We start from the raw sequence: 19998 nt of genomic DNA on the forward strand, positions 1-19998 counted from the left end.
TCAGGGAACTGAGATTGCGACTGAATAAACACATTATGTGATTTAGCACATTCCATAACCAAACCCTGTGGGAGCAAAGTGGGAGGCTGGGGTGGGGAGGGGCGGTAGGGAAGGTCTTACAAGGTGCAAGCTGAGCAGAAGCTTTCTGGGCAGACGGGGAGTGGGGAGCACGAGAGAGAAAGAGCACAGCGGCCTGAGCAGGAGCAGAGGCGGGAGAGCAGTGAGAGAAGGTCAGAGGGCAAGGGCGGGGAGACCGGAAGGGGTGGGCGTGCAGGGCTGCTGGCTAGGTTTGAAACAGTCACCTCGGGGGTCAGCGCAAGGCCAGTGGGGAGACACTGGGATTATCTGCTCGCTCTGTGGGCGCCCATCACTGCCTGGTCCCTCAGGCCCCTCAACTGTAAAATGGGGATTGTCACAGGGCCGCTGTGAGGATTTTGTTAATACCTGCAGAGCACTTAGAACTGGGGCTACATAGTAAATGTTCAATAAATGCTAAGGACTGTTGCAAGTAAGAGTGAAGCCGCTCAGTCCCGTCCGACTCTTTGTGACCCTATGGACTGGGGCCTGCCAGGCTTCTACATCCATGGGGTTTTCCAGGCAAGAATACTGCAGTGGGTTGCCATTTCCATCTCCAGGGAATCTTCCTAACCCGGGGATTGAACCCGGGTCTCCGGCATTGCAGGCAGACTCCTTACTCTCTGAGCCATCAGAGAAGTGTAGGAGAACAAATGACAACCCAGCCTGTTTTAGAGAGAGCTTTGGAGGCTGTTCAGGGTGGGTGGGAAGAGCATGGAGGCTGCTATCACAGTCCTGCCAGATCTGGATCTATATTTTTGTAAGGTTTTTTTTTTTTTAATATGGTAAAATGCACACCACTGCACATCGCTGATGGCTGTAAAAACTGATACTACTTCTTTGGAAAGAAACTGGCAATACATTTCAAGAGCCAAAAACTCTTTTTATATTCTGTGATCTAATAATTGCCACTGCTGGAATTTTACCCAGAAAGGGGGAAGGGAGACAGGTTCATAAATTCACTAAAATATCTTCTAAAGAAGAGAAAAACTGGAATCAGTCTAATGTCTAACAAAGGGAAAATGTTAGGTATATCATGGCATGTCGATTGCTGGATATGATCAGTCACTGAAAAAGTTATGAAGACCAGAAGTGCTTATAATGTTCAATAAAAGCAAGCAAATGGGGAACATGTTCATATACTACAATTATTACCTACATACAGACGGTATGTTCACATGGCGAGATTAAAACAAAACGGACAGGGACATCCCTAGTGGTCCAGTGGCTGGGAATCCGCCTTGCGATGCGGGGGACTCAGGTTTCATCCTTCGTTAGGGAACTAAGATCCCACACACCTCAGGGCAACTGAGTGCCAGCAATGCAACTACTGAACCTGTGCGCTGCCGTGAAGGGCCCCGCGCGTCGCAGCTAAGACCCAGTGCCATCAAATAAACAAACACGTAAAAAGGAGAAAACGGACAGAATGAGAGGTGATCTATTAGGATGGTGATACTTGACCTTTTTCCACTACTCTCACACTGCTGTTTACAGATGATTTTAAAATCTAGGTATCTGAGATTTTATTCACAAGACTGTAAGAATACTAGGTAAAATGCCACTGAGTGTAATTGAAGCTGATGTTAACTTTAATAAAACAAAACAAAAAAACAAAAATCCAAGACAACAGATGAATGAACAGATTGGGAAAAAAAAATCCTTCCTTGCACTATGGAATTATAAGAGCATGGGAAAATATTTGTGATACAATGTTATATGATAAAAGGACAACTGTAAATATGATAATTATGTAAATAGGTTTACATGATAAATATTAAAATTTAAATAAACATCATGAGAATGTTAAAGTGATTTTTTTAAGTAAGAATTGCAGATAATTTTTTGACTTTTTTCCTTTCCTGTGTATTCTAAACATTTCTAAAATGATCCTGTCTTGCCTTTACTTTCAAAAGACGCAAGGGATACACATGGTTTCCCAATATAGAGAGCATGGGTAAGAACTGTGGCACTCAAGCAAACAGTTTGATCCAAAACATAAACTGAGTGTCTTCCCAACACCCGATACCAGCTGAAATAGGAATCGTATTAACTAGGGACACTTTTGTCCCTCTCCGCCATGAGGAAAACACTTGGCAAAGGTCTGGAGACATTTCTTTTTGTCAGTGATGGAGGGGAGGGTGGGTGCTGCTGGCATCTAGCGGGTAGAAGCCAGGATGCTCTTAAACATCCTACAGTGAACAGGATATCGTCCCTCACAACAAAGAGCCATGTGGCCCAGGGTGTCCACACTGCTGAGGCTGATAAACTGCTCCTCCCACCCCAGTTTTCAAATACTCACCACATGTTTGGTGAACATCCATCTCTCATAAGGTTAAAGAAATAGAAAAAAAGGTTTTTTTCCTTTTTCAGAGAAGTCTGTTAACTTTCATTTATAATGTACAGTAGTATTATCTTTATCATGTTGTATATTACATCCCAGTACTTACTCATCGTGTAACCAGAAGTTCCTTTTGACTACCTTCATCTAATTCCCCTTCCTCCTGACCTCTGCAGCCACAAATCTGATCTCTTTTTCTAGGAGTGTTTTTGAAGTATCAGTATTATATTAGTTCCTGGTATACAACATAGTGATGCACTATTTCTGTATGTTTCAAAATGATCACCACGGTAAGTCCAGTTGTCATCTGACACCACACAAAGATATTAACCTTACTGATGATATTCCCTACACTACACCTTTCACAGCTGTGACTCATTTACTTTGTAAGTGAAAGTCTGTACCACTTTATCTCCCTCGCCTGCTTCTCCCCCCACCCAGCCTTGGAGAAATCGCCCTTGATGTTCTTGGTAATGCGTCACCTTAAGGTTTCTCTGGTAGGTAAGCCAGCGTCATGATTAACACTGGCATCAGAATATACTGTTCAGGGATTCAAGGCTTTAATAATCCAGACTGGCTTAACGCCACCCTGTGGTATCATTCTGACAAGTCTCACTTCACTGAACTGCTGGACCAGCACGGACGACAAGCTGGGATATTTCCTCTCCAGCAACAGAACCGAACTCCTGGCCAGCTGCCCCTCACCACGGACAGAAGAGCCAAAAAGCTCAGGTGCTTTAGCTCCAGGTCCTTCAAGAACCCAGCGGTGCACTGAAGCCACCTTGTGGCAGAACTGAGTATCACCACATTAAATTTATTTTAGAAATAGAAATCCTAGAAATCTAGAAATCCTTTCCCTTTCACAAAATGAAAAATAAGGAAGGAACTGAGAGGTGCAGGAAAGGCACACAAACCCCCTGTAGGAAGCTATCCCCATAACACTCTCCTGCTCATTTGGTGAGAAGCATATACAACCATACATTATTACTAATCATTTAAAAAATATGTACAGGTGCTAACTGCACAAGACAGGTGGGGCTCATGTATCCTAACAGTGATTTTCAAGCCTGACAGCTCACCTAGAAACCGAAAAGAAAATTTCACTAAACAGTTACTCCAGGATGTGAGGCATTCTGATGTTTTCTAGTCTGTTTTATGCATGTTTGAAAAAAACAACAACCTGTAACTTCTAAGCTAACTTCATGACCCAGTAAGTAAAGGATCACAGCCCTCAGTTTGAAAAACACTGCACTGCTACAATGCGACATGGATGAAAACATTTTATCCTTTGACAGAACTGAAGCTCAGGACCGGGGGAGACCCAGGGCAAGGGCACGGGGCCATTTTAAACAGGGCAGACACCCTGGGTGAAATCTATCATCTCTGAGACTCTTCACAGCCTCAGGCAAATGAAAGAAAAGGGACTGGAAACTGTGTGGTAACATGAATCTAAGGTGAGAAAGTGGCGAGAAAAGGGGGGTTTAAGAAATCTCAGCTCTGGGATACTGCCACCTCTCTCCAATCTGATTACTAAAAAGTTACTCTGATCCCGCAGACCCATCACAGGTTCAATAAATACAAACTCAGAGCAAGCAAAGTAACCTCAGTTTCTTGTTCTGAAAGGGTTCTTGCATTTACAGGGGATGGAACTCCTCTGCCCCACCCCCCCAAAGATGGTGTATATTCATTATAGCAAGGCATGTGGCAAAGATACCAAGTTGCAGAATTTTAGATCTAGGAAGAGCTTATCATTTTACAAGCTAAAATTAAGGGAGAAAAAAATATCTGCTCCAAGAGATGCTTGAGGTCAAGGTGAGCCAGAAAGAGCACTGAGCCAAGACCCTACGGACACCATGCTCACTCCATGGCCTCGAGTGACCTCTCAAGTTTCCTATGATTCCTCTGTGGGTCAGATTAAAGAAGAGGGAGTCTGGCTGATTCTCGGCTGGAGAATACCACCACCCAGGGTTTCAGTGAACAGGTCCATGCCAGGCTAGATGGAGCTCCCTGGCCCAGTCTGGCTGGCTCAGCATTTTTACCAATGACGGAAAGGAGGTATGTTTATCAAACCTGCCCATCACAACACCAGAAAGACATGGTAACATGCTGAATTCCAGAATCAGAATTCACAAGGACTGTGGAGACCTGAACCAACAGAACCAGTAACACCAAGTTGAAATGTGCAAGAGCTAAATGTCAAGTCCTGTAACTGGATTCAAAACACCAAATAGGGCTTCCCTGGTGGTCTAGTGGTTAACAGTCCGCCTTCCCATGCAGGGTACACTGGTTAGATCCCTGGTCCAGGAAGACAACACATGCTGCAGAGCAACTAAGCTCACGCTCCACAACTACCGAGCCTGCACACCACCAGGGAAGCCGCCGCAGGAAGCCTGTGCACCGCAGCTGGGGAGCTGGGCCCACCGGCCGCAGCGCGAGAAAGCTCATGCACAGCAACGAAGACCCAGCACAATCAGAAAGAAAAAAAAAAACCACACCCCCCCCAAACAAATGGAGGGTGGGTTCCAGGTAACACAGAGCAAGCACATTCGACTGTTTCTCCACTGAACACTGCTTATAGCACCAGGACAGAATGCATTGACTCGGAAAGATAAGCAAAATGGGAGAAAAGACCAGAATACAAAGTACCACTGGAACAATATTGCATTTCCTGTGGGTTTTTTTTTTCCTTTTTTTCTCTCCAGTATCCCAGCCTGGATTTGGGGCGATCCATACACAGAAGTGGAGACTGGCATAGACAAGTTCTGAGAGAAGCTTTCGAGTTCTGGTTCAAGGAGTAAGACAGTGGGTTCCCGATGTTCAGAGGGAGGGGAATCTCTTTTGTCTTTTCCCTCTGCCAGTGTCAGGATGGCCACAGTGACTGGTGGCAATGGGGGCTTACTGCACAAAAACCTGGAAGGAGGGGAACCTTTCTCTATGATCAGAGGAGCTGTGGTCCTAGGATGGCCAGGCAAACTGTTACTTTTCTTCTTTATCCTCCCACCACTCAGCCCTGGATGCAAGGGCAACTGTACGGAGCATGTGGCAGAGTAGGTAACTAGAGCCCCGACTTTCTGGCCAGAGATCTGAAAAGGGGAGCTCCAGGAAACCAGGAACTACCGGGGAGGTCATGGAGAGATTGGAAGAGACATCGTAAAGTCTTTATGAACTCCTGGGGTCACCCTGACAGCACATGCATGGATCTGGCCCTAATCATCATGCCGAGCACTTTGAGAACCGAACTCAGCTAAACCCTGACTGGCCACTGGGTGGCACCCACAGGACACATCTGGAGAGCACAGCAAAAGCTTTAAAAGCCCTGGTTCCTGGAGCCACAGTCTACAGAAGGCTGATGAGAACCTGGGTTCTGAACACAACCAGGATGACTGACTGCTGAAACAAACATCAGCAAGATCAGAGTCTCACAACATTCAGAATGTCCAGGATCCACAGGAAATCACTCAGTACGTGGAGAATCAGGAAAATCTCAACTAGCACGAGGAAAGACATTCAACAAATGCTAATGTCAAGATAACCCAGATGTTGGAACTACCAACACTTCAAAGTAGCTATTGAAATATTTTTCCAGGAAGTGAGTGTGAAGAATCTTGAAACAAACAGAAAGATAGAAAATTGCAGCAAAGAAAAGAGAAAGTATAAAGAATCAAATGGAAACAAAAACTTTTCTGAAAAACGTAATTCACCGGATTGACTCAGTAGTGGATTGGAAATGACACAGGGAAGAGACAGCTTAAGGTCAGATCAACAGGAATTATCCAATATGAACAAAGCAAAAAAAAAAAAAGTTGGAAAAAAGTCCCAAATTTGACAGACACGTGCTTACCAATGATTCATGTAGCTCAGTGAACTCCAAATGCAACTCCAGGATAAACCCAAGGAAATCCATGTGCCAACACATCACAATCAAGTTCCTAACACCTAAAGATCTTGAAAGCAGCCAGGGAAAAACAATGATAGGAAAACAATCTGAATAACTTTTTTTTTTTTTAATTAGAAATGGAGGCCAGAGGAAATGAAGCAGCATTTCGAAAGTACTGAAATAAACCACTGCCAACCCAATATTCTTATCCAGTGAGAATGTCCCCATAGGAACAAGGATGAAATAAAGATAGACATATATGAAGAACAGCTAAGATAACTCATAGCCAGCATACCTATTCTCACTGAATGACTTACAGGGAGATCTTCTGACAGACGGGAAAGAAGACAGAAAAAAGACAGACTGATAGAAAGGAGTCTGGAACATGAGGAACAAAGAAAAGGCAATAGAAATGGTAACTATCTGGTCACTATTCAAGACTATTCTCCTCTTGAGTCTGAAATATATTTGATGATTGAAAATAAAAGATAGTAATAAAAATAGCTCTGCTTCATAAAAACAGAACTACCATATGATCCAGCAATTTCACCTCTGGGTATTTATCTGAAAAAAAAAAAAAAAAAAAATGAAAACACTAGTTCAAAATGATACATGCATCGGAAAGTTCAATGTAGCATTATTTACAAAGCCAAGATATGGAAGCAACCTAGGTGTCCACTGACAGATGAATCAATAAAGAAAATGTGTACATGAGTGTGCGTATACGCACATATACACACAAGCAACCTAGGTGTCCACTGACAGATGAATAAAGATGTGTGCGTGTGCACACACATGCACACATACACACGAATATTACTCAGCCATAAAAAAGGAATGAAATCTTGCCATATGCAAGAACATGGAAGAACCTAGAGGGTATTATGCTAAGTGAAATAAGTCAGATGGAGAAAGACAAATACTGCATGTTTTCACTTATATGTGGGATCTAAAAATCTGCTTAAACCAGAAACAGACTCCACTGATACAGAGAAAAAAACTAGTGGATGCCAGAGGGGAGGAGGATGGAGGAAAAGGCAAAACAGGTGAAGGGATACAAAGAGGTACAAACGACCAGTTACATAATAAATAAGTCACAGGGATGTAATGCATGGCATAGGAAATATAACCAAAGATATTATAATAACTGTATGGTGCATAATCTATGATAATATCAAGTCACTATGTTGTACACCTGAAACTGAAATAATATTGTAAGTCAACTATATGTCAACTTAAAAAAAAAGTAATGTTATCTGAAGGGGTTTTCAGTGTATGGAGATATAATACCTAAGACAACTGTAACATAAGGATTAAAGAAATCTATATGATGAAAAATATCTACATTCTACTTAAAGTGGTGAAATGCTGATTCTAAGTAGATTGTGAAAGCATAATGAATAGGGTAAGCTCTAAAGGAAATACTAAAAGGCTGCAAAAAGGGAAATAGTTAAAAACACAATAGATAGAATAATGTTCAAATAAATCCAAAAGACGACAGGAAAGGAGAAACAGAAACAAACAAAAGAAGAGAATTAAGACAAAGTGGCAGCCTTAAAATCCAAACATTATCAAAAAATACAGAGACTGTCAGAATGGATTAAAAACATGACCCACATATCTGATATCTACAGGAAACATATTTCAAATACAGGTAGGTAAAAATTTAAAGAGATGGTAGCACTTTCAGAAGGGACCTCTTAAAATCTGCTCCTCCATAAAAGTAGCAGTATTGTTGAGAACACTGACAACAATCATCAGAATCAACTTTTTCAGAACTCTACAAATGTTCCCTGGATGGTTTGACAAAAAGTGGTTGAATTTTGGTAAGAACAGCAAGCTTTGTGGTTGTTTTAACTTGTCCTGTTTCCTACTCCTCCTCTCCAGATCCAAAAAAGTCGCTCAATCAACAGCCTCCTAATTGCAGTAGCTGTGAAAAGCCACGAGTATCCCCTGGTGGGAGTTCCTCCGAAGTCACCCACTCAGAGCACTGTCCCTATTTGACCCGTCTGGCAGCTCCCTGGAAACTTCCACTCCCAAGGCTTGTCTTTATTCAACCCGACTCAGTGAGAACAGACTTTCCCCAAGGTATCTGTCAGAAACCATCAGTGGCAACTGTTTAACATCATAGCTGCCTGAGGCAGTGGTAACAGTTGAAACAAACAAGAAACTGACCGAAAGTATAAGAGGACAAGCTGGTAATCTAGAAGGCTGTATGCATGTGCACCGCTGTGCACAGTCTAAGACAGACAAGCGATGGCCGTAATCTCACCTCTGGTTAAGCTTGAGGCTCTGTGCACAGAGGTGACGGCTAAGGCAAAGCTGTTAACTGCCTGCCAGAATGCTGAAGACATGCTCCAGCACACACAGAAAAGGCCCTTGGCAAGAATCAGGAGACTTACTGGTTCAAAGCATTTCAGGAAATCTCTAATCTTCAGCTGACCACTAAGCTAACCAAGCAAAGACTTCAGCTGCCACACACAACAAAGAACATAAGCTTCAGAGTTAGCTCAGGGAACTCACTCAACACATACATAGCAGTAAACACAACAAGCAGCAAAAACAAGCCCCAGGGAGGGAAGGTCAGATTACCAGGGCCAAGGAGAGTCTTTCTATTTCTCAATATACTGGGGTCCAAGCCATAGTACCTTCTTCAACAGAACACGAGACTGGCACCTGTGCCCAACCCTCCTGGCCCTGGAGCAAGTACGCCCACACTCCTGTGTGTAGGGGCTGGGGGAAGGACAGGGGACATGACGAGGCGGCTCACTTGGGGGAAGAGGTCCGAGCCATCACATTTTGGCACTCTAAAATAATTTCTTCTCAGAAATGGTGGGCAACAGGCTAAAATCATGTCCTATATAGTGTCACATGGTGGTGATTTAGTTACCAACTTGTGTCTGACTCTGTGACCCCATGGACTGTACCCCACCAGGCTACTCTGTCCATGGGATTTTTCAGGCAAGAATATTGGAGTGGGTTGCCATTTTCTTCTCCAGGGGATTTTCCCCACCTAGGGATTGAACCTGGGTCTCCTGCATTGCAGGCAGATTCTTAATGAACTAAGCCACCAGGGAAGCCCATTATAGTACATTTACAACTCAGGTCATAGAAGGGGCTGATGATGTTTCAGTATGCCAACGCAGGTCTGATTTTATCTTAAGAACAAAAATCACAACTGTCCAATCAGGAAACACGTCTAGTCAATTATGGTATAGCCACCAATTCAGTAATGTGGTGATCAGTTGTCACTTTTTGGGTCTCTTAGCCTCCTTGATCCTTCCCATCTGGGACCTCTCTCTGATTCTCAGCCCAGGGGCTCTCAAAGGAGTGACTGGCATCACTGGCCTTGTGATGGGTTCAGAAGTAGGCAGGACTGTGGAATGCTGACCATATTCAGTTCAGTTCAGTCGCTCAGTCGTGTCCGACTCTTTGCGACCCCATGAATCGCAGCACACCAGGCCTCCCTGTCCATCACCAACTCCCGGAGTTCACTCAAACTCATGTCCATCGAGTTGGCGATGCCATCCAGCCATCTCATCCTCTGTCATCCCCTTCTCCTCCTGCCCCCAACCCCTCCCAGCATCAGGGTCTTTTCCAATGAGTCAACTCTTCGCATGAGGTGGCCAAAGTACTGGCGTTTCAGCTTCAGCATCAGTCCTTCCAAGGAACACCCAGGACTCATCTCCTTTAGGATGGACTGGTTGGATCTCCTTGCAGTCCAAGGGACTCTCAAGAGTCTTCTCCAACACCACAGTTCAAAAACATCCATTCTTCGGCGCTCAGCTTTCTTCACAGTCCAACTCTCACATCCATAAATGACTACTGGAAAAACCAGAGCCTTGACTAGACGGACCTTTGTTGGCAAAGTAATGTCTCTGCTTTTTAATATGCTGTCTAGGTTGGTCATAACTTTCCTTCCAAGGAGTAAGCATCTTTTAATTTCAAGGCTGCAATCACCATCTGGAGTGATTTTGGAGCCCCAAAAATAAAGCCTGACACTGTTTCCACTGTTACCCCGTCTATTTGCCATGAAGTGATGGGACCAGATGCCATGATCTTAGTTTTTTGAATGTTGAGCTTTAAGCCAACTTTTCCACTCCCCTCTTTCACTTTCATCAAGAGGCTCTTTAGTTCCTCTTCACTTCCTGCCATAAGGGTGGTGTCATCTGCATATCTGAGGTTATTGATATTTCTCCCGGCAATCTTGATTCCAGCTTGTGCTTCTTCTAGCCCAGTGTGCTGACACATTACTCGCCCCCTATTACTCCTTGTAACAAAACCTCAATTCTGTCTAGACTGGCAATGTACCATCCATCCAGTGATGGTGATGATAGGTTACAGATAGTTGTGACACTTGTTTTCTATTCATCTAGCCTGATGACATTAAGTGACCTGGTACTGACCAATGAGATATAAAGTAATACCTGATGGCACTTCTGGGGGATCGTATGCTCTCCAGTTAAAAAAACAAAACCAGACAAATGCCACTTCTTTTCCCTCTTCTTTCTGCTTTAAACCTAAGTATGATGCCAGGAACTGCAGCAGCCATCTCATGCCCCCAGGATCAAGGTCAAAAGAACTGCAGGGATGCTGAGCTTGATAGTACTGACCGGCTCAACCACCCTACTACCAGATTTCTTGCTACGTGAGAAAAAATAACTCTTTGCTTAACTACCGCTAGGTGAGTTTTCTATTTCTTGTAGCCAAAAGCATTCTTAACTAACTTGCCAAATGACTCAATAAGAGCCAAAGAGACACAAAAACGCTTTTGCTGGAGACACTCCCTCAGTCTTTCCTACTGGACAAGAATGAGCCAGGGTGCAGCCTGGAGCAGCCACAGGGACCTTGGAACCATCAGGAGGAAATGAGTCCCCCTGAGGACAGGGAGCCAGGGGACAGAGAGACAGTAAATGCCAATAATAGCAGTGCTCCTTTACAAGGCAGGCCTGAAAGGAGGTCTGTCCTGGACTAAACATGAGCCAGTATCTTTTCTTTTTTGCTTAAACCAGCTTGTTTTTCTGACACTTGAAAATTAAATGAGTCAAAACTAACAGAAATAAGCCCTCATTTCTTCAGAGGCCAGCCAACCAGCTCCAGACTCTAAACCTCATTCTTGACAGGTCAACCACTGTGATCAACACTGAGAAAGGTCAGAAAAGGAAAGTAGGCATCACTCACCTTCATTTTGCTTCTTCTGTTCAAGTTTCATCTTCTTTGCCAGTAATTTCTTCTCTTTTAACTTCTGGCTACAAATGTAAAATAAATACATTAATTCTTTAACTACCCATTTTATATATTAGAAAATAAACATCTACTTATAGAACCTTCAGCGATTTAGACACTACACAAATGCTACAATAAAATGAAAGAAGTACTTCCTCATGACTCTGCTACTCCAACATCATCAACGTTATCAACCTGTGTCCTTCATGAATCAAGATCAAATTCTTTGGAGTCCTGAGGTGATTAAAGCAATCCAGAGATATTGATACCAGCGATACTTTTTCATTCCAAGATATTCAGGGACGACTTTTAGAATCCTGCTCACCTCTCTAAAAGTTGAGGGAGCATTTACTAAAACACACACACACACGCAGCCTGCATGAGGTCACTTAGGGAGGTTACAGGCCCTCCTTTCAGGGAGAGGCTAACTGCAAAGTTTGCTCATAGCAACTTACTAAACCTTTCATTAAAACACAGACATAGAGGGGACACAGAAATCCACGCCATCACCGAAGTGCTGACCCCCAAGCCTTGGAAAATCTGTAGTAAGCTGGGGGTGGGGGGCAGTAAGTGAACAGATCTCTCCCCAGGAAGAAAAGTCATTTCTCTACTGGGGTGCTCCACTGTAGGTTTTAACACCCAAGACCTCAACAGGCCATACAGGTGAACTTTTGACCACAAGAAGGATTTGTTCACCAGACATCTATTTTTACATTTCCTGCCCTAAGTCTCACTAGCTATGGGATGCCACAAAGTTCTCACCGCTTTTTCCGACGCTTTGCAGTCTGCTCCTCTGCAGCAATTTTATTTCTTTCCAGTCTCTTCTGAAACTCTGCATCCAATTTTTGCTGCAAAAAACCACATCACTTAGACAAACACTGACGTGGCATGAAAACTCTACAAGTCACACCACCGGGGGTGCTACAGACATGGCCAAATCTCTGGGGCCACTTTAAGAAGTTGCCCAACAGGTGGGGCAGGAAATCAACATACAGGACTCTGATGTTGAAGCGAATCAATTCATTAAGATACCATTCTGCTGCTGCTGCTGCTAAGTCACTTTAGTTGTGTCCAACTCTGTGCGACCCCATGGACGGCAGCCCATCGGGCTCCCCCATCCCTGGGGTTCTCCAGGCAAGAACACTGGAGTGGGTTGCCATTTCCTTCTCCCATGCATGGAAGTGAAAAGTGAAAGTGAAGTCGCTCATTCGTGTCCGACTCTTAGCGACCCCGTTGACCGCAGCCCACCAGGCAAGAGTACTGGAGTGGGGTGCCATTGCCTTCTCCGAAGATACCATTCATGCCCAAGTAAACCTAAGAGACAGAAAGTAGGAGAGAACGCACTGTATATCTTGAAGGCAGCAGTAGCAGTACTGACTCTTTCTCACTAGAGCCTTGGAAAATGTTACGTTGTGGTTTAAATATTTTGTCTACTTTTTTGACACATAGCTCCTAAAACTCTTATAAATTTCCTATTTAAGAGCCACAGGGGGATCTTTTACTATAATATTTAATTTTGTTGCCAATTTCTTCCCTAACTCCAGATACAAAGCTCCAGAAATAAAGATGAAATGGGTATCTTTTGTTCTTTATAACCAGTCCCTTTCAACTACAGGAGTGTATGAGTGACTCTAGGAAAGCCCCTAAGAACAGGGCTGGTTGCCACGGGAACTTTCTGCCCCGCCTCCTTGACCTTCAGGGAGCAGAGAGGGGCTGAAGCTTGAACTAACCACCAATGGCCAAATGATTTACCCATGTCCACAGAGTGAAGCCTCCAATCCCAAAGGGTGTGTGTGGATAGTTCCTGGGCTGGTGAACGAATGGAGGTACAGGGCTTCCGTTCCTTCTCCCTGCACCTTCTTCCATCCGGCTCTCCCTGAGCTCCAGCCTTTCAGAATACACCAGAAACTAGTAAGCGAGACGCCTGCCTGAGTTCTGTCAGCCTCTCTAAGCAAGTGAATGGAGCCCCGAGGAGGGGGTCACAGAAGCCTCTGATTCACAGCCAGGGGGTCAGAAGCACAGCTGACAATGGTGGCATGTAGTATGCCTTTGAAGCTGGGCGGGGAGACAGTCTTGTGGGGCTGAGTCCTTAACTTTTGAGATCTGAAGCTATTTCCACATAGGTAGTGTGTGAATTGAGTTAAATTGTAGGACACTTGCCTGGTGCCACAGAACTGCTTGGTGTGGGGAAAATTCCCATAGATTTGTTGACTGTGTCAGAAAAGTACTAGGAGTACTCAGAGTAAGGAGACACAGAAGGGTGTGCTTTTTCTTCAGAGACAGTGACCAGAGTTCATCAGGCAGAGTGGCCAGAGGGCTGGGACCGTGGAACTTTCAAGTCCCAACTAGTTAGTTACTAACAGACAGATTCTAAGGCAGCATAACATGTACTGCCATTACCTAAACATACATACATGTGGTACATATGTATATGTCAATACATACATACATACATATATCCACCCCTTGTATTATTTCTTCCTAGCAGCTGTACCTGTTTCTAAGCCTCAGTTTCCACATCTATAAAATGGGGGAATAGTAATTCTTCCTTTTCCAAGCCTTTAGGAAGAACAATGAACTGCAATAAACCTACAGGAAAAACTATAAAGACATCTTCAGATAAAAGAGTGTCACCTCTACCTCTGGTAGTTACAGCCACAAAGGTTGGGCGGGGGGGTGGGGTGGGGGCGCAAAAAGGGAGCCAGCAGAGGAAGAAGTGGCTTCATCACCTCTGCTGGTCTGCACTGCCAGGGCTGGGTGGTTCTGCTGAGACTGACGCAGAAACTCTCTTTGAGAGCAGAATTCTGAAATAAAAAAGAAGTGCCTCCTTCCAAGAAAGGAATTAGCATCTTTTTTTTGGTCCGTGCTGTGCAGCTTGTGTGATTTAGTTCCCCAACCAGGATTGAACCCGTGCCCTTGGCAGTGAAAGCTCAAGTCTTAACTACTGAGCTACCAGGGAATTCCCAGGACTTAACATCAATTAGAGTTCAACTAGAAAGCAACGCCTTCAAGCTAAAAGCGCTTGGTCTGTTGAGAAGCTGAGCTGTGAATGTCTGAAGCAGCTGCACTTTCCAAGGGAAAGCCCCCGCTGGCTGCTGGCCCACAGTCACTGTGGAAGGTTAAGGATTCTCTTGTATCTCTCTTTCCTTCTAATCTCAGAGCCTGTCCTTCACCATATGAAAATAAAATCTTTGCAACTATGTGGATTCAAGGTTTGTGAAATATTTTTCTGTATTTTCTCTGGGTTGTCCATCAATACCCACAAACGTCAACTGAGCACTAGACACAGCCATGCTCTATGTTCCGCTTTAAACAGTGCTCGGCGTCAAGATACCAAGATGGGGCAAGGACACACAGAGGGACTGTACAAAAAAGACCTTCACGACCCAGATAACCATGACAGTGAGACCACTCACCTAGAGCCAGACATCCTGGGCTGCAAACTCAAGTGGGCCTTAGGAAGCATCACTATAACAAAGCTAGTGGAGGTGATGGAATTCCACTTGAGCTATTTCAAATCCTAAAAGATGATGCTATGAAAGTGTTGCACTCAATATGCCAGCCAATTTGGAAAACTCAGCAGTGGTCACAGGACTAGAAAAGGTCAATTTTCATTCCAATCCCAAAGAATGCTCAAACTACCGCACAATTGCACTCATCTCACATGCTAGTAATGCTCAAAGTTCTCCAAGCCAGGCTTCAGCAATACATGAACCGTGAACTTCCAGATGTTCAAGCTGGATTTAGAAAAGGCAAAGGAACCAGAGATCAAATGGCCAACATCTGCTGGATCATCGAAAAAGCAAGAGAGTTCCAGAAAAACATCTATTTCTGCTTTATTGACTATGCCAAAGCCACTGACTGTGTGGATCACAATAAACTGTGGAAAATTCTGAATGAGATCGGAATACCAGATCACCTAACCTGCCTCCTGAGAAATCTGTATGCAGGTCAGGAAGCAACACTTAGAACTGGGCATGGAACAACAGACTGGTTCCAAATAGGAAAGGAGTACGTCAAGGCTGTATATTGTCACCCTGCTTATTTAACTTATATGCTGAGTACATCATGAGAAACGCTGGGCTGGAAGAAGCACAAGCTGGAATCAAGATTGCCGGGAGAAATATCAATAACCTCACATATGCAGATGACACCACCCTTATGGCAGAAAGTGAAGAACTGCTAAAGAGCCTCTTGATGAAAGTGAAAGAGAGTGAAAAAGTTGGCTTAAAGCTCAACATTCAGAAAACTAAGATCATGGCATCTGGTCCCATCATTTCATGGCAAATAGATGGGGAAACAGTGGTTGACTGTTTTTCCTTGGGCTCCAAAATCACTACAGATGATGACTGCAGCCATGAAATTAGAAGACGCTTACTCCTTGGAAGGAAAGTTATGACCAACTTAGACAGCATATTAAAAAGCATATTAAAGAGACAAAAAAAAAAAAAGCAGAGACATTACTTTGCCAACAAAGGTCCGTCTAGTCAAGGCTATGGCTTTTCCAGCAGTCACGTTTGGATATGAGAGGTGGACTGTAAAGAAAGCTGAGCGCCGAAGAATTGATGCTTTTGAACTGTGGTGTTGGAGAAGACTCTTGAGGGTCCCTTGGACTGCAAGGAGATCCAACCAGTCCATCCTAAAGGAAATCAGTCCTGAATATTCATTGAAAGGACTGATGCTGAAACTCCAACACTTTGGCCACCTGATGCAAAGAACTGACTCACTAGAAAAGACCCTGATGCTGGGAAAGATTGAAGGCGGGAGGAGAAGGGGCTGACAGAGGATGAAATGGTTGGATGGCATCACTGACTCGATGGACATGAGTTTGAGAAGGCTCCAGGAGTTGATGATGGACATGGAAGCCTGGCGTGCTGTAGTCCATGGGGTCACAAAGAGTCAGACATGACTGAGCGACTGAACTGAACTAAGTGTCTATACACAGAGTTTTGCTATTCCTGATGGTGCAAAGCCATCAGTGACCTGGCACAGCTGTGACAAGTCACCTGAAGCTAATTACTGGAGCTGAGAAGACGCTGGAGAACCACCAACAGCTGGGGGCCGAGTTAAGGGCTGGAGGACACACAAATACCAGGCGAAAACCACCACAGCAATTATCCCATTCTGCTCGAAAATCATAAAGGTACCTCTTCAAACTCAATTCTGGCCAGGCCAATAAATATGTAAAGGATCACTACAATCAAAATACTTAAAAAAAAAATCTTTGAACAAATGTAGTGAGACATATGTGAAATCTCCATAGATGATTACTGAGAGATACAAAAAGATACAAGCAAAAGAAGACAAAGTTTCTAGAGGAGATGACTAAACACTGACATCCATTCTCATTCAAGTTAAGTTACAGACTCAATCTAAATCTAGTAAAAAAAAAAAAATCAAGCAACATGTTTGGTGTGGATAAAAGAACTTCAAAACCCAATTCCAAAAACAAAACAAGTGAAATGTCCAAGAGAATACTTCTTAAGAGCAATAGGAGAGAGGTTTCTGGTCTTTCCCATCAAGCAATGGAAAATTTAAGAGTTCTTACAGTACAATTTCTAAAGCAATTCTCAATTCTTAACTTAAAAATTTTATTTATTTTTGCCATGCCCCTCCCTGGAGGCTTTCAGGATTCTCAGTTCTGAGATCAGGGATTGAACCCAGGCCACAGCAGTGAAAAGTGCTGAATCCTAACCACTAGACCACCAGAACTCACAGATATTCTCAATTCTTAATCAATTATTATGTGTCATGAAGAAATGCCAGCCTCAAAGCTAGAGAACTCAGAGAGGCAAAAACACTTGAAAGCACAGTACTCCTTGCACCAGACACACAGCTAACTGGAATTACAGGCATTCAGCCAAAAAGAGAGAAAATTATAGAGAAATAATAACTCCAGTGATGTGAGATCCTGCCTCCTATTCCATGGCAAATGGCCTGGTGGGGAGAGGGACCCTGCTGGGCTCTCTACCACCTGGCAGACGCCCTCCCTTCATTCCCTTCCTAGTGTGAGTGCCCTGCTGTGCTGGGTCTGACCTAGAAGTAACCCAGACTCTACTTGACATCTGTTTCTCGTGCTGACTTCAGAAGGCAGCCCTCACTCAAGCCACAACCAGGTGTATCTACTCTTCTTCAATTGTTTATTTTCCTCGGGTTTAAGTGCACATCGACTCAACCCCAGGCTTCAGCCAGCCCCCTGGCTCACTAACCTTCTCAGCCATGGCATCCATGTAGTCCTGTCGCTGGTACTCTCTCCGGCGGAGATGCCTGTACACGTGGAATTCTCCGCTGCCGGCCCCAGCGCTTGAACCTAGAGCCAGGACAGTCCAGAGCTCTTGATGAGATCCAGTTACCAACTCAGGCTACCCTTAATCAAAGCGGACCAAAGACAAATACCAGAAGTGATGGAAGGGATCAAGCTTGCCCTGTTTCCCACTGTATTCCAGAACCTAGCACACTGGCTGGCATGTTGTAGATATCATTAAATACTTGTTGCATGAATGTTGAATGTGAAGTCCCTAAAAATTTCATTCTCAAACAGCATTAAGAGAACAAGCAGATTCAGGTTCAGAAACCAGAAACCTAAAAGAGAGTCTGTGACCTTTCCCCTCCCCAAGCAAAGGATTTCACACGATATGTGATTCTATTGAGTTGAAAAGATGCCATGATCTAAAAAAGAGTAAGTTTCAAATAGTATGTGTAGAACAACAGTATTTTTCTAAGAACATTTTTTCTTAAGCACGAGCGGTTTTGACTATAAAGAGGTGTCCAAGGCTTTACCAAAATGTTACAAGTAGAACCACGGAACTACAGGTGGTTCTAATTTTTTTACACCTGTTCTTTACTCTTCTTTAGAACTGTTAATTTACTAATCCAACAAAATAAAAACTATTCCACTTTGAAAAAAAAAAGATATCATTAAAAAACAAAGAAGATTCTCTAATGCCAAACCATAACCAATAATATCCCTTCATTGTAAGAGTAAAATATTAGATCAGTGAACTTCCCCCCCCCCCCCCACCACGGGGATATAATTAACAAAAACTAGAGGTTTTATACTTACACTTTAAAAACTGTACACACACACACACACACACACACACACACACAAAGACATTACCCATTACATCTCGGACAAATTCTGGGGGAGGTCGAGGTGCCCATTCACTCATTTTTTCTGGAATTGGAACTGCTTTGTCCTGCAACATTTAAACATGAAAGCGTTTGTTAGTTATAAACCGGCTGACGAAGTGACATCTTTTACAACCAAAATCCTTTAACTGAACTAGTGAAGTAAGGCTGCTTTGTTTCTTGGACCCAAAGCTGAGTTTATTTTCTCCCTTCTGGCTTTACTTCATTCTGTATATTCTGGGTCCTATAACAGCCCACAGCCTTGTTAGGGCTAAACTCAACTTTCCAGGGCAGAACTCAGAACGTCAGTCATTATTTATCGCTGGAGACCTCCAACCCCCAGGTTTCTTGGCCCAACGCCTAACAGTTAATGCTTCTAGAATAAATTCTTGCGCTAACCCAAAGACTCCATCTTTCTAGTCTAAGGCTTCCGTTCACACGAAGTTAAAGGGTCTTCAAGCACGGGAAGCCAGTCCGCAGCGCGCTTCTCCACGCTTGGCTCTAACAGAAGGGCAGCAGAAATCTGTCTCCGGCTCGCCTATTCCTTCCCAAAGTCTGACCCTGGGCTTTGGCTCCTGAGTTCCCGCGTTCAGAGACTGGGGAAGAGGGCCCGCGAGCGCCCAGAGACGCCGGAAGGAAAGGGGTTGGGACTCGGGACGGCCGTCAGCCCGCGCCTCGTCTCACCGGGTTCTTCATGAGCCGTTCCAGCTTGAGCTTCTGCTCCTCCGCGGCATTCTTGGGGATGATGAGCGCCTGTGGCTCTTTCTTGGGCCTCGGCGGTCGCACGGAGGAGGCCGCCGAGCTCGCCATGACAGCAGCCTTCCCTGGCGGGCGGCGGCGTGCGCGCGTGACGACAGAGTCGCGCGCCAGTGACGCAAGCGCAGTCTCCTAGGTGGGCGCGGCCGGAGCGGTTGCCCGCCGGAAGCAGGCTGCTGAATATTCATGAGCTCGAGGCCCGGGTGGGTTATTTTGATTAAAGCTGCTAGATTTATTTTTCCTGTTTCTGAGCAGATCTGTGCAGCGAACGCCCACGTCCTTGGGGAGAGGTGGCCGGCCCTGTGTGCCCGAGGGTCTGGCCCCCGCCGACCTCCGCAGTCCCGGGGCGAGTTGTGGCTTCGCCCGCCACCCTGCTAACGCTCTCAGCAACCCCCACCCCCGTCCCCGCCCCCGGGCCTTTGTTCCTTGGGTCTGGTCCACTCCTGCCGCTTCTGACGACCTGTTTAAGACAGCACAGACGTCAATGTGGGCTCCCGGAGGACTGGGGCCGTATCTCTTTTGTCCGCCTCGAATTACTAGGCGCCTGGCACCCAGCAAATACACCTCGGTCGACTGAAGGGGCCTTTCCTACGAG

The 19998-nt window shown here is 44.7% G+C and overlaps 1 protein-coding gene across 3 annotated transcripts in view; it reads right to left on the reverse strand.

Annotated features, from left to right (window-relative positions):
• PRKRIP1 (PRKR interacting protein 1) overlaps positions 1-19622 on the reverse strand; it is a 40775-nt gene extending 21153 nt beyond the window's left edge. Inside the window, exons 1-6 of one of the 3 annotated variants that reach the window (XM_043915050.1) lie at positions 19332-19616; positions 18637-18715; positions 17726-17826; positions 12279-12364; positions 11472-11539; positions 593-6854 (exon numbers count right to left, since the gene is read on the reverse strand). In XM_043915050.1, the coding sequence (XP_043770985.1) occupies positions 6802-6854; positions 11472-11539; positions 12279-12364; positions 17726-17826; positions 18637-18715; positions 19332-19457 (513 nt within the window). In that variant the 5' untranslated portion in view covers positions 19458-19616 and the 3' untranslated portion in view covers positions 593-6801. Of the gene's footprint in view, positions 1-592; positions 6855-11471; positions 11540-12278; positions 12365-17725; positions 17827-18636; positions 18716-19331 lie in introns of those variants that run through there. The other 2 variants (XM_043915049.1, XM_043915048.1) reach the window with 2 other exon arrangements.
• Between the last annotated feature and the right edge of the window lie 376 nt (positions 19623-19998).

This window comes from Cervus elaphus, chromosome 10 (genome assembly GCF_910594005.1).
Source record: "Cervus elaphus chromosome 10, mCerEla1.1, whole genome shotgun sequence".
Classification (NCBI taxonomy): Eukaryota; Metazoa; Chordata; class Mammalia; order Artiodactyla; family Cervidae; genus Cervus; species Cervus elaphus.